The sequence below is a fragment of a genome, unplaced genomic scaffold, assembly GCF_019419815.1.
Source record: "Pyrus x bretschneideri cultivar Hongxiangsu unplaced genomic scaffold, Pyrus_bretschneideri_v1 Contig49, whole genome shotgun sequence".
Classification (NCBI taxonomy): Eukaryota; Viridiplantae; Streptophyta; class Magnoliopsida; order Rosales; family Rosaceae; genus Pyrus; species Pyrus x bretschneideri.
The window spans coordinates 2,648,417-2,663,058 of record NW_025999786.1 but is presented as its reverse complement, the minus strand read 5'-3'; the positions used below and the strand labels follow the sequence as shown (position 1 = coordinate 2,663,058).

The 14,642-nt window shown below is 38.6% G+C and overlaps 3 protein-coding genes across 8 annotated transcripts; all 3 read left to right on the top strand.

Annotated features, from left to right (window-relative positions):
- Positions 1-368: 368 nt before the first annotated feature.
- Positions 369-12,207, top strand: LOC103941469 (histone-lysine N-methyltransferase ASHH1). The gene is given in 10 exon segments (XM_009351663.3): positions 369-660; positions 1,125-1,281; positions 2,464-2,550; positions 2,880-2,964; positions 3,041-3,134; positions 3,253-3,340; positions 3,342-3,452; positions 9,383-9,417; positions 10,867-11,338; positions 11,548-12,207. Coding segments are annotated over 10 exon segments (1,545 nt in total). The 5' UTR covers positions 369-514; the 3' UTR covers positions 11,818-12,207.
- Positions 3,349-9,045, top strand: LOC125467934. Of its 6 annotated transcripts, none has more exons than XM_048568719.1 (7): positions 3,349-4,876; positions 5,202-5,248; positions 5,401-5,478; positions 5,571-6,744; positions 6,848-7,521; positions 7,644-8,113; positions 8,195-9,045. In XM_048568719.1, exons 4-7 carry the CDS (start codon positions 6,068-6,070, stop codon positions 8,336-8,338), a joined length of 1,965 nt encoding a protein of 654 aa, XP_048424676.1. In that variant the 5' UTR covers positions 3,349-4,876; positions 5,202-5,248; positions 5,401-5,478; positions 5,571-6,067; the 3' UTR covers positions 8,339-9,045. The 6 variants fall into 6 exon arrangements, with proteins under 6 accessions (XP_048424676.1, XP_048424673.1, XP_048424672.1 ...); XM_048568716.1 differs by having other exon boundaries at positions 5,202-5,256; XM_048568715.1 differs by having other exon boundaries at positions 5,198-5,256.
- Positions 12,208-13,133: 926 nt separating the features above from the next.
- Positions 13,134-14,426, top strand: LOC103941467 (leucine-rich repeat receptor protein kinase EMS1-like). The gene has a single exon (XM_009351659.3). It carries the CDS (start codon positions 13,149-13,151, stop codon positions 14,262-14,264), a length of 1,116 nt encoding a protein of 371 aa, XP_009349934.2. The 5' UTR covers positions 13,134-13,148; the 3' UTR covers positions 14,265-14,426.
- The last annotated feature ends 216 nt before the right edge of the window (positions 14,427-14,642 follow it).

The window sequence follows — 14,642 nt, the reverse complement described above, 5'->3', positions numbered from 1 at the left end:
GGATGCACTTAAATTTATAAATTATATTATATGCCATTGACAGCATATATGGTTCGGACGGGTTCTTTATTTAAATTTGGACAGATTGCCTTAATGTTGTACTAGCAGATGCTGTTGCATCTGGGCTCGCGCGCCTGCATTTCTGGGCTTGGGGTCATGCTCCTGGACCAGCACGGGCTAGATTGGGCTCCTGGATGGGCCTGCTCGCCTGGGTGTTTTACTAGTGGAGATGTGCGGGGGTGGGGGCAGTATGGTCAAGTCACATAAAAAGTTCTCATAAAGAAACAGAAGAGAAGACCCAGGAAGAAACAGAACGGAGGGTTTTGGCTGAGGGAGACAGACGGAGAGGAAGAGGAAGAGGAAGAGGAAGAGGAATTTCAGTAAGAGGGAGGGAGGGAGGGGGAGAGAGAGAGAGAGAGAGACGAGAGAGAGAGAGAGGAAGAAGGAGGGTACCAAACACAGTGTCTCGACCAGAAACCAAGCGACCGAAAAGAATCGCAGCTTTCAGAAAGCTATGGAGTCAGAGGCAGATCACGCACACACCGAAATTGACCAGATTGAAGAACACTGTGCGCGCCAGCTGCTCTGCTTGACGGAACAGTGTACCGGACAAGGGCCGCGGTACACCCACATTGAGCAAAACGAGTTCTTGCATAGAAGGTAAGTTACAATCACTGTCTCTCTGTTAGTTTTTAGCTTTAGCTTCGGCATGAGTTTTGTGCAATTGGGTTTGTGGAAATCGAACTGCATTGGTTGATGACTTACCAATTTGTCTTCTGGGTTTCTCAATTTGTTGTCTTTGCCTGTAATTTGGGCTCCGTTAAGTGTTTTAATTGCCGGATGCAGTTGGGAGGATTGATGGACTGTTTCATTTTGTTTTGAATCTACAATGCGAGGTTTAGGGTTTAAGATAGATGGTATACAATTATTTGCTCACTTGAAAGTAATATCAGCCTGAGAGGACCAATGAGACAGAACACTGTTTAGTTACAACTTTTACCTGCTAATCGGTTCAAGGAAAGGTTTTTGTAGTTGGTTATCGTTGGTTGGTTATTTGCATTAGCAGTTGACAATTTGAAATTATATAACAAGGTTTCTTTCTCCCTCTCTTTGTTTATTTGCAGACACAAGATACAGACGGAGGAAGATATTGCCATATGTGAATGCAAGTATGATGAAAATGATCCTGAAAGTGCATGTGGAGAGAGGTGCTTGAATGTACTAACCAACACGGAATGCACTCCTGCGCATTGCCCTTGCGGTGTCTATTGCAAGAATCAGGTAAATATTTTTTTTCCTCTGGTGTTGTGTGTGTGTAGGACCAAGCGCAATGGCGTTCTAGGATTCATATAGCCGACCCCACTTAGTGGGAAAAGGCTTTGTTGTTGTTGTTGGTGTTGGTGTTGTGTGTGTGTGTGTGTGTATGTGTGTGTGTGTCTTCTCTCCCACCTCCTGCTCGTGGGTTTGTGAATATGGATCTGTTTGCTTGCGTGTTATTTCTTCATATTTGTCTTTTTCTGTTTATATGTAAGCCTTCATGGCGTCGCCACATATAGTTCAGGACTTTGTACATTGTGATTGTAGAAGATTATAATACTTAACCAATTTATGTTTTATTTATTTTATTTCCAATTGTCTTTTGTATTATCCTCTCATAATGTTTATCAGCATATTGGTTTAGTATTGATCTTAACCGATTTTTCATCTATCAAAAGTTTCAATTCTTCACAGAAAGAATAAGATTTTATGCACACACCCCAACGCATGCACACTCCACCTGCCTCTTACTAATGATTATATGCTTACGGACATAAGCGTGTACATAAAAGTTGTGCAAGGCATGAAAATTGTGACGTAACTGTTTTTGCATGGCAACGAGGGTTTGTAATTGTTTATGGTTCAGAACGGTATAGTTTGGCATGTAGATGGAAATTCTGAACAATAGATATATTTATGGGTTCTGCAGTTCAGAATTTATGGATGTGCTTTTAGATTTTGTTTTTGGTCAATAATGAGATTTACAACATTAGGTTTGTCCAATCGCAATCCAAGTTATAGAAGGTATACCTTCATCCTATTATTGGGAAACCACTCTGTTGACCTAGCATATTTGGGATATTCGTTAAAGTTGACAAACCATTTTAGGGGCATTCCTTTAAGTTTAGTTTTTCTTGGTTGGGGACCGGGGGAGTATGAAATTATGATTAGTTTGCTTGTGCAGTTATTCAATCTTTGTATTTCATAGTTGCATCTGTAACTCTGTATTTTTTTGTAACATTCTTTATGCTGTTTTTTTAATTTTCTAATAAATTATCTAGAACACCTTTTCCTTTTTCGTGAAAATATCGGGATAATGATGTACTTAGCGTGAGTTTAAGATAATTTGAATATTCAATTCCCTGTTCAAATACTATGAAATTTCTATTATTCATTTCTGATACCTTGTTTGTTTACTGTTAACAGAGATTTCAGAAATGTGAATATGCCAAGACAAAGTTGTTTAAAACAGAAGGTCGTGGTTGGGGTCTTTTAGCTAATGAGAATATAAAGGTAATAGCCTATTAGTTTTATCTTGATTTGTTACAAATGTAAAGTGACTTCTCTTTACCTGGGTTCTTTGCTATTCATTTGTTTTAGTTGAGTCAATTAATACATATTACTGGGTTTTAGGCAAGTTTATGGTTGCTTTATTTATTTATTTTTTGAAACGTTTGAACTGTATAGTGCATCTTGGTATGTTATTTATCTTTGGAACTTTTGTTTTGACTCAACCGAGAACCTTGAAGCTTTATAAGTCTGTGAGCTATTTATAGTTTCTTTATGTTTTGAGTGAATCTGTAATTTCTTGTAAGCTATTTGATTTGCTTTGCACAATGCAGGCAGGACAATTTATTAATGAGTACTGTGGGGAAGTGATATCATGGAAAGAAGCAAAGCAAAGATCTCACGCTTATGAAATTCAAGGTGATTTAATAGGCTTACCAAATATATGTTTGTATTACTTTATTTGAGGCTGAATTCAATTTCTGCATTGATGTAGGTCTCCGAGATGCATTCATTATTTCTCTCAATGCCTCTGAATCTATTGATGCAACTGAAAAGGGAAGCGTTGCTCGTTTTATAAATCATTCATGGTGAGCCTTATCAGGCAAATCTTTTTGGGAAAATTTTGTATATCTTTAGAACAACTAGCTGTTATTTTATTTACTTGCCCCAAGTTGAGATTGAGTTATTATACTTTAATGTTTTCAGCCAACCAAATTGTGAGACAAGAAAGTGGAACGTGTTGGGGGAAATTAGGGTTGGAATATTTGCAAAACAAGATATACTGGTAGGAACCTGAGTTGGCATATGACTACAATTTTGAATGGTACGGGGGAGCTAAGGTTCGCTGCCTCTGTGGTGCTTCGAGCTGTTCAGGATTTCTTGGGGCCAAGTCTCGTGGTTTTCAGGTAATTTATTGATTGAACATTCTGGACACAAGTCTTCATTTTAGATATTAAGGATGAAAAAGAAGTCATTTCGAGGGTGTGCTATAGCCTATAAGTGTGGCTGTTATCTCCATAGCTGCACATTATCTATTTTCTCATTATAAAATTATCTGGATACTGCCGTTGAACTAGAAAATTAAAATCTTGCCTGTGATGCATAATGCAAGTTCTGCAATCTTTCTGGTTACATTTTTTTTAATCTTTTCAGTTTCTTTTTCTCTGGGCATGGTCCCATTGTTTGCTTTGAAATTCATTGCCTAACCTCTCTAATGCTATCAACTTTCCTGGATTATAATTACATATTTTATGCTTATAAAATGGTTTTAGGGGTTTGCAGTTTCTATTGGTTTGCAATTGTCCCCTACAAACTTTTATGGGGGTATATGTCTGACGCTTAGTTTAGAGGCATTGTTTCAATTAGCGTAAAGAAAGAAAAGCTTAAGCATTCCTCACAGAGACAACCTGAAAATGTCTTTCGGCATGCAAGTGTTCTGCGAAATTTCAAAAAAGTGTGGTGTAAGCCTTTTCTTTTAGTTGGTATGCTTTAGCAAACTCACGCTTACAATATTTAAGAAAAGGGAATTCTTTTGGTATGGGTTTTATGTTTTTTTTTTTTTTTTTCTTAGCACGCTAGTAAATAGAACCCCAAGTCTCTATCATTCAAACCTGCACAGCATTGCACAACCAATTGACTCCTTCAGAAGCATGCAATGAAAAACTTGAATGGTTACTATATGGCAGCATCTCCATCATAAGTTGGAAGTTGAACAGTTGGTAATTTCCAATTTTTGTTCTTTTAATGGTTTTTATTCTTGCAAAGAGGGTTTTGTAGAGTTCACGATATTTCAATTAGGCTCTTGGTTGAGAAAATTAGTAAACATTGAGGTGTTTGGCAGAGAGAAATCTCTGGTTTTATCTCCTTTTCTCCCTCAGAAAGACTACTAACGACCTGAAAAATAATATTTACGGTGTCTCATGGACCATTTTATTGGGTTTCTTTAATGATTTTAGCTTTGCCAAATTTGGGACCAAATTGGGTTGTTTTTAACATGTTGAAATATAGGGAAATTTTGTGGTTATAATGTTTTAGGCTTGACCAGCGCACTCTAAGCTTTAATAACTCTTCTTAATGACCATTATAACCTTTGAAAAATGACTTAAAACAACTTAATTCACATCTAAAATGTTTTCCAATTACTCCACCATAGCTCACTCAGGCTTATACCCACCCTACCATCCAATACTAACCATAACCCCATCACAATCTTCAAAATCAGCCCTTCATCACTCCATAAACCCCAATCACATAAGACCACCCATATTGAGTTTTCTTGGTCAATGGAGCATCAAATCATCATGTATGGCAAGTCAGTGAGAATGGAAAGGTATGTTATTTGCCAAATTAGTTGAGCTTGTTTTGTTCTTTTGGTTACTAAAACTGGGCTCACGTTTTGTTTGGTTACTCAGAGCTGAGCACCAAATGTACTGTGCAGTTATATGTGGCCAAACAACCATTCATTAAGTGTAGCCAGATATTGCTGCAGAGGACATTTGGTGTGTGACCAGAAATGGCTGCACACCAACAAGAAAGTGGAGCCAGTATAGCCACACAATTCTCTCTATGTGCTGTATTCTCTAACAGAACACTCACCTAATTCTACATCTAAACTCGTTTTCTCTAATGCTGGGCGAAACTTCTTCTTAAGGTAGTGGGGTTGGCTCAGAATGTGCACCAGACTACACAAGTGAATTTACGAGTAATGAGGTTACCAACTTTATCTTTAAATTGATAATGGAATTTATTATGAGATAGCTTCATTAGCTTTGGGTTTGGTGGAAGTGTTTCCAATAGTGACTATGGCCTCCTCTTGTAACATATTCTTTGTTCAAACTTGTTTTGAGAATGCAGGACGACAATTCTGCTCAAGATAGTAGGGTTCGCTCATACCGTGTAATGAATTTCACAAGTGAATTTACTACTTATGTGGTAACCGACTTTGTCTTTAAAATGCTTTTGTCCCAATAAGAGCCATGTGCATATTTTGGGTACTTACATGCTAGTTTTCCTTTGTTTTGTAGATATTCAAGACTAGAGCGTCCTTGATGCAGCGGGCTTGTCAGATGGGGAAGCAAAATGGGTTTGTTATTGTGACATTACGATCTGATATGGGTTGTAAGAGTACGAAACCAAGAGTTACATTAGGTTGCGAGAGGGGTGGAAGATTTAAGGAGAAGAAAACTAGGGCTGCAAAAAAAAGACATGGGACAGGCACAAAGAAGTGTGTCCTTTCACATTGAAAGGTGAGAAGTCAGCGAACGGGGACGGATGGATGCTAAAGGTTGTATGTGGAGTGCATAACCATGCATCCACTGAGTATCCTGATGGGCGTTCATATGCAGGGAGCTTATTGGAGCAGGAGACTTCACTCTTGATAGACTTGTCAAAGAATTTAGTACGACCCAAAGAAATCCTGAGCACATTGAAGCAAAGGGATGAACTCAGTGCTGCTGCCATAAGGACGATCTATAATGCACGCTAAAGACAAAGAGTTAAAGAGAAGGCAGGGAAGTCTCAAATGCAACAACTGTTACGTAAGTTGAATGAGCATGACTATGTCGAGTTGCATAGGAGGTGCCCTATGTCAGATAGTGTGCAGGACTTGTTTTGGGCGCATCCTGTGAGTTTGGAGTTGTTACGTGCACTTCCAACCATTTTGATGATAGATTACAAGTACAAGATCAATAGGTATTATTACCCCCTACTAGAGGTTGTAGGCGTCACATCCACTGATATTACATTCTCAATTGCATTTGTCTTTTTGAATTCTGAAAAAGAAGACAACTATATAAGGGCATTAAGTAAATTGCGTGGTGTCATGGTGGAGTGTCCCATGCCAAATGTAATTGTCACAGACATGGATTTGCAATTGATGAGAGCCATTGAGGTAGTATTCCCTACTGCTAAAAATCTTAAATGTAAATGGCATATTAATAAGCATGTGTTGGCCAAATGCAAAAACTTGTTTGAGTCCAAGGAAAGGTGTGATAGATTTATTATGAAGTGGAATGTACTCGTGACCTCTCCTACAGAAAATGATTACATACGGGAGCTGGCAGTGTTACAGAGAGAATTTAGTATGTACACTGAGGTCATGGAATATGTTACAAACACATGGTTGAATCCTTTCGAGGACAGATTTGTGTCAGCTTGGACGGACATGATCATGCATTTTGGTAATGTAACATCAAACAGGTAATTTCATGAGTTATATTACTCATTCAATGTTACATCATTGGTTTACTATAAAGTTTGTAACTTTGTGTTAACATGTTTGCAATTTTTTATGTTTTAATAGGGCCAAGGGTGCACATACCAAGCTTAAGAGGGAACTTGGTATGAGCCAGGGGAATTTTGAGGGTTCTTTTGAGAGTATACACTCTCTTATTGAGTTACAGCACACTGACATAAAGATATCTTTTGACAAGTGTTTGATGGTCACACAACAAAGCTTCAAGTCTTCAGAATTCAAATATCTGAGAGGAGTTGTATCTATGTTTGCATTGGAGAAGGTGTTATCTCGGTCCAAACTAGCCACCTCAATTGGTGTTGATGGTTCAGGATGTGGTTGTGTCATACCCCGAACCCATGGTCTACCTTGTGCCCACGAGATTGTGAAATACAAGGGGGAGTGTCAGCCAATTCCTCTTGAGTCTCTTGACCCCCATTGGGCAAAACTTGATATACTACCTCCTAGTTCTGCTCAGGATTCTATGGATGTGAATGAGTTTCCTGAGTTGGAGTTGCTTCAACAATACTTTCTGGAGGCAAATGCAGAAAATAGGTTGATGCTCAGGAAAAGAGTGAGAGAACTTGTAGCACCCTATACAACTAATCTTGTTGAACCAGGAGTCAAGTCCAGATTACGAGGTCAACTGAGGGGGAAAATTGATATGTCCACTCAACAGGATCCATATGCATTTGATTTGAGATCTGCATCTGTGGATAGTCACTCACCTAGCCCAATGGATGGTCAGCAAAATTTTACATACAAGCAAACAGAGCGAACCAAGAAGAAGATAATAAAGATACCAATTACTAAATCAAATATCATATAGTTACCCATTTATACACAAGGTTTCATATTCATGCAGGTGTACCGACGCTGTCAATGAAAGGTATTTCGTATATTGATGTGTTCCCAATTGGATTGAGGCCCTTCATTCAGCAAGTCAAGGATGTATGTCATGATGGTCACTGCGGGTTTAGGGCAGTTGCTGATTTAGTAGGATTGGGTGAGAATGGATACTTGCAAGTGCGTAATGACTTGCTTACTGAGTTGTCTTCATTTTCTGCACATTATGGCGAGTTGTATGGCAGCACAGACAGGGTTCGTGAGTTAGCACAGATACTATCATTCTTTGATGAAGGTAGAGCACCATTTGATAGATGGATGATGATGCCTGACATGGGTCATCTTATAGCGTCATGCTATAAGGTCGTGCTTTTCCACTTATCATCTACTCAGTGCCTTACCTTCCTACCACTTTGGTCGGCACCAGTTCCTTTGCCAAGGCGTCGACAGATTGCTATTGGTTTTATGAATGATTGTCACTGCGTGGAGGTATGATACCCATAATAATGGACTGTTCTATATCATTTGTAGAAAGACAATTTAGATTAATGTTACATATGTTTCTTGTAGGTGTTCATAAGGCCAGGGCATCCAGTGCCTCCCATTACGTCTGATTGGAGCAGATATCATACACCAGCTGCACAAGGATGGGACACTGTGTATACTAGTTGTATTTTACGCTTCCAATCTCTTGTCAGCTCTGATCAAATCTGACTCGGTCAGGTGCAAGTCACAAGTCCAAACTGTCTCAAAAATATGCTTAGAATGGTCAGGTTCGATCGCTTATATGCACAAATGTGCTCTGAAAGGAGATATCGTCTATATGCACAAATGTGCCCTGAAGGAGAGGCCATGAAGTGGATTTTGCTAGCAAAGCTGCAAATCCCACCAGAAGGATCCAAACCCTACACAAATAATGGAAACAGATATTTCCAGTGATATAGACTTGGTGGTTAAGTGTTAAACCTTATAGTATGGACAGGGCATCCTATATGTCGCCTGTTACGAAAGCTACCAGCTTCTCTTGTATCCTACAAATCATTCATAGTGGCAGCATTTGACTATTGTGGTGTCCAATGATAAACAAACGGATGGCCTGAGATATACCATGTATCCCTCCATTGCTCTAATACCATAGATTGTTAGTTGCCCCAAATGTAATGTATCCCCCCATACATACCATCTCATGTTACCAAAATACCTTAAGTATACGAGAGTAGATTATACACACTAGTGCACCACTCTTATCAGTTAACTGTACATGTCAACATACAAACAATACACTTCGTATCTTGATCGTGCACATATCAACAAAATTGGGAAGAACTGAGAATGCTTTAAAACCCCCACATTAATGTATCGGTCTTCCATCAGTAGTGCTTTCAATCATAAAATCAGCATACAAGAAACTAGTTTCTCTATACTGTATGTTTTTTTAATGTTCCATGTAATTTTTGTTTAATCCTAATTGTATTAGCATACTTATCTTGTAGGTCATGTTTTGTTTTATTTATGCATTTCATTTCATTTCTTTTAGCATTTAGCATTGGGTGTTCATAGGATTTCTGGTGTTCATTTGCTGTTATTTTGCTTTTGTCCGAGTATTGGTTTGCTTCTATTTATTATTAGCAGTTAGCGTTGTGTATTTATAAAAAGTTCTGGTGTGTGTTTTACTGTTTTTTTTCTTTCCTTTTGTTCAGTAAATTGTTCTTCTTACTAAATATTTTAACCTGTGTTGTGCAACTGTTTTACAAACAGGAGGATACTTACCTATGGGAAGACGATGATGACAGGTAATGTACCATACATTGGGATGCATTTCTCCTCAAAGTTTCTTTTTGCAGAATGGATTGCTGCATGAATTTCTTACTTTAACATGTCTTTAGCCTGTGTTTTGGCCTTCATGCACTTGCTTCTTGTAGATTCATACTTAGTTATTGTAGTTCTAAATTTTGTTCCCTTTGATTAGTTCCCCATGTTTGCGTTATAGGCATGAATAAATGGTAATCTAGCAATGACACTTCTTCAAAGTTGTGTTTTGTTGGACAACGACACAGTGCTTTTCTACGTGGTCTGTGTGCATTTTTTACCACCCAACACCCTGTCGACATTTTCCCAACACTTCGATGACATAGTTGAGGTGAAAATATAGTTTTTTCTCAAGAAACTGTTAAAACTTTAGGTGGATGTTATACGATAGGAAAGGGTTACATATGAATACTTATTCTTTCTTATATATTTTGTATTTCTATATTGTTATTTTTACATTTTTTATGACACTTACAGAGCTAAACTGTAGTAGCTTATATGGAGTTAGGACTTTGGTTTTACATTCCTTCAATGAACCTTTTGACTATCAACTTTAGATTAATTAATTACAAGCTAAGTATGCATAAAGATGAAACTAAACCGTAAACCAATAAATCAAGTATACACTTCCTGCATCCATGGTGTGTGGTATTTTAATTTGTTAAAACTTGCCTTGTCATTATTGATGTGCCAGTGTCGTGTCCGTGCCTCTTCATATTTTATAATTTTTTTTCTTTTCCTGTAATTATATTGTTTGTAATTCTGTATACTTTTGATAGATGGACACATTTTTCGTCTCTTTATATACCTTTTTTTTTCCCTTAATATGTATATTTTGTGCTTCCTATAAAAAAAATAATTCTTGTTTGACCTGAACTCTTGAGCTGTTTCAGACCTTGACTGGACTGATAGGGTAAAAGAGGAAACTCTTCAAGAATTATGAGTTTTGTGGAAGACTGAGTTTTGAGGATATCCCCATGGAAGGTCCTAATAATCAACTCCAAAATCAGTTGTTTGAATCAATAGGTCTTCAAATCGTTCATTTGGAAAAGTACAAACCCTTTTATTGGATGATCATGATATTTTCCAAAAATCTAAATTCTTGATCAACGGGGTAACAATATCACTTTTTTGTTCAATAAGAAACATGAATCAAATGAGTGGATCAGTGCAAGTAGTTTCCACCTTCTCTGGTGGGACTGGTTATCTTGCTAAATTTCAGAACTATTCTAACACTTCTGGCCTATGTAGTTGAAAGGTATAGGTTTTAGACACAGTTTTATCTTGACTATGTCTTTGTATCAAAGTAAAATCTTTTCGAAACATGCCACTCACTCGCGCACGCACATACATATATAGAGATTTTTTGAAGGCGTGCATTCTAGTTACGACTTTCTTTTCATATTCAAATATAACTTGCCTCTTTGTGACAGATATTCCGTTGAGAAAATTCCACTGTACGATTCTGCAGAGGATGAGCCTTCGTCTAGGCTTTTCAGGGCTGTGAACTCCTCAAGTTCTGAGTTTGATGTTGATGGGATGACGGAGAATGTCAATGTGGATTCTGAACATCAGTTGATGTCTACTGCTCTTGTTGTGCAATCACTTGATTCTGTTCCAATGGAGGGTGTAGTTATGGAGGTAAAAACAGAAGTGAACATGGAGAGGAAACTTTATTCAGAAGACAATCAACTGTCTATTTCAAAAAAGAATGCGATGATATCTCGTATCCGCAGTAATACTGCAGGTCGGAATTATCACATTAGATCAGGGTCCATGTCAAACAAAAGATCAAAACAATATAATGGAAAGTTGAAACATGGTGCACAAAAGCAAGTCGACGCCAAATCTGTTGCTGCGTTTTTAGCGTCAAAGGAAGCACAAGAGGAAATTTTAAACTATGAGGTACTTATTTTTCAGTTTTTTATTGATCTTGTCGGTGGACCAAAATATCGTCATTAACTTTGCCCTTACATGTAAATCTATGCTTCATGGAGTTATGTTATTTACATTTTGTTGTAGTATGGTTTTAATATTTGAACTTAAATGGTTTTGTCACACTCTCAGCAGCGGTCTATTATCGAAACTGCTCATGTTAAAACTTTTGTTCGCAGCGGATGAAAAATGATGCTGCCACTCATCTTGAATCTCTATACAATGAGATACGACCTGCCATTGAAGAACATGAAAGGGACAGCCAAGACAGTGTAGCTACAAGTGTAGCTGAGAAGTGGATAGAGGCTTGCTGCTTGAAACTGAAGGCGGAATTCGACCTATATTCTTCCATTGTTAAAGTCATTGCCTGCACTCCTCGAAGGCCATCTACCGAAGCTGAACCATCTGACGGCAACACCGAGAATGAGATTAAGTACTTAGAGGATTGATCTTTCTTCCAAACATGTTCATTGGTTTGAAACCGAAAAACCAATGAAACGTTACTCGTGTTTTACCACCATGAGATTTTCGACTATGATTCTGGGACTATTTTTACATAGTCGGCGTTGTGAGCTACCATTCTGCGTATTATGAAGCTTCATTTTCTTCTGGAAATAATCGACTTGTGGTTGTTATTACCTGTATATTTGATGATCCACATTTGATCTCGTTTGGGGTTTTGATTACTTGGCTGGAACGTTGTTTCCATTTCCACATCATTTCCGTAGACACAGGACCATGTGATGTGAGTAAAGTCAAAACTAAACATAGTTTCATTGGAGGAGAGAAATTAGGTATTGAATGTTGCAACGTGAATTAAATCTATTATTTTTATTTTATTTTATTTTTTCACATATCTTGCAGTATCGCGGCATGAGAAGAAGAGACGAAAGATAGAACGAGAGTATCCACTTGAGAATGTTGGTAGCATCCTCTAATATATTTAGAGTGCATTTTTGCTTGCTATCACCAACTATGCTGCATGTTCACCATACATCTCATCTTTTGACACGTGTTTTTTTTTTTTCACTTAAATCATAGTCAAATTTTTTTTTTCAAAATTAGAAAACAAACATTTAATATTAAAGTTAACCATAATTAGTTGAAAGAATATGTGTTAGATGATGAGGTGTGTAGTAAGTATACACCATAGTTATGGTGATGAGCAAAAATGCTCCTTTATATTTACGGGTGAGAAATTAGGTATTGAAAAATAAATTAAAAGAGATGTATATGTGAATATTGCAACGTTAGTTTAAACGTTTATTTTTATTTTATTTTTTTGCATAATTGATTTTTAGTATGTAAATTAAAAAATAGCCGATTTTGATTATCGTGCAATATTAAAAAACAAGAAGCGTAGGCCGAAAACTAAATTCAGAACATGAGAATGTCAGTAGCATCCTCCAATGTATTTAGGTATGATTTTATTTTTTCAGAAACATATTCAATAAATTTGGGTTTGGGAAGCGTAATTTTGCCAAGACTTACGGTCCTTGTAATACGTTCACCATAGACAATAATTTGATGTTCAAAGTAAACGAATTAGGCGTTGACTCGTCGTCCTTGACTAGCCTGCTGATCATTTCATTACAACCTTACCATCCATTTCTCAGTCAAAACCCACCTTCCACGAACCCCCTTTTGCTTTCATTGCCGCCTCCTCCCTCCCTCCCTCCCCTTCTCCTCCACCACATCCACATCCACATCCACATCCACATCGATCGTATATCTCTCTCTTTAAACCCACTCCCTCTCTCTCCCCCCGATCAACTTCACTATGTCCGTGGACAATTCTCTCCAAGCCGTAATCGCAGCTGCCGCCAGCTTCTTCTTCGTAACCGTCATCTTCACCGCCGTCTACCTCCTCTTCAAGGGCTCCAAGAAGAAATCCACCCGCTCCCGCCAAGCCGGTCCCCTCCGCAACCCGGCCGCCCTCTCCGCCATCAGCGTCGACGAGACCACCTCCTTCGATCCGTCCCTCAAGTTCTCCATGGACGAAGTCGTCAAGGCCACCAAGGACTTCTCTGCCGATCTCGTTGTCGGTGACGGCGGCTTCGGCCTTGTCTACAAGGCCCAACTCTCCGACGGCCTCACCGTCGCAATCAAGAAGCTCGATCCCGACGCGTTCCAAGGGTTTCGGGAATTTCAGGCCGAGATGGAAACCCTAGGTAAGCTTCGCCACCCGAACATCGTCAAAATTTTGGGATACTGCGTCTCCGGCGCCGATAGGATATTAATTTATGAGTTTATTTCCAAGGGAAGTCTCGACCGTTGGCTTAACGACTCGTCGTCAACGGACGGTGACGGTTATGATGACGCGCCGGGGTTACGATTACCGTTATCTTGGAAAACGAGGATTAAGATCGTTAGGGGGGTGGCGAATGGGTTGGCATATTTGCATGGGCTGGAAAAGCCCATTATTCATAGGGACATCAAGGCCAGCAATGTGTTGTTGGACAAGGATTTTGAGGCCCATATTGCTGATTTTGGGCTGGCCAGGAGGATGGATGCCTCCCAGTCCCACGTGTCGACGCAGTTTGCCGGCACGATGGGGTACATGCCCCCGGAATACAAGGAAGGGTTCACGGGGGCAACCGTGAGAGCGGATGTGTTTAGCTTTGGGATCTTAATGTTGGAGGTTGCAACCGGGAGGCGGCCGAATTTGCCGACCGTGCACGACGGGAAGGAATTGGGCTTGGTGGAATGGGCTAGGAAAATGGGGGAACAAAATCGGCACATGGAAATGGTGGATTCAGGCATTTCGAAGGAGGATTTGGATGAAGGGGAAGTTAAGGAGTATTTTAGCATTGCCATTTTATGTGCTTGTGAGATTTCAAAACAAAGGCCGGCCATGAAAAAAGTCATTGAAATGTTGAATCAAATTTCGACTTGATATTGTTAGTGCATTTTTTGTTGTTGTTGGTGTGAGTAGTGTTTGTTTATTTTATGGAATGTTAAATAATGTTGCTTGGAGTGCTTATGAAAGGGGATGTAAATATTGATGTTGAGCCAATTAAACAATGAAATGACACGAGTAGGAGAATTAGTATTTAAATTATTGTGTTTTTTTTTTTTGTCTCATTAATTCTATTTGGACACACAAAATTGACATGATTATTCTCTAATACAGATGAGTTTCACATATAACGTTAAGGCTCACTCTATGAAAGAGTAATAGTTTTGTGTGTCCAAATAGAATTGTTGTGGTTCTGCTTTGCGGATTTTACTTTTGCAAATTTATAAACTTATTGTCGCTTAGTACTATGGTCTA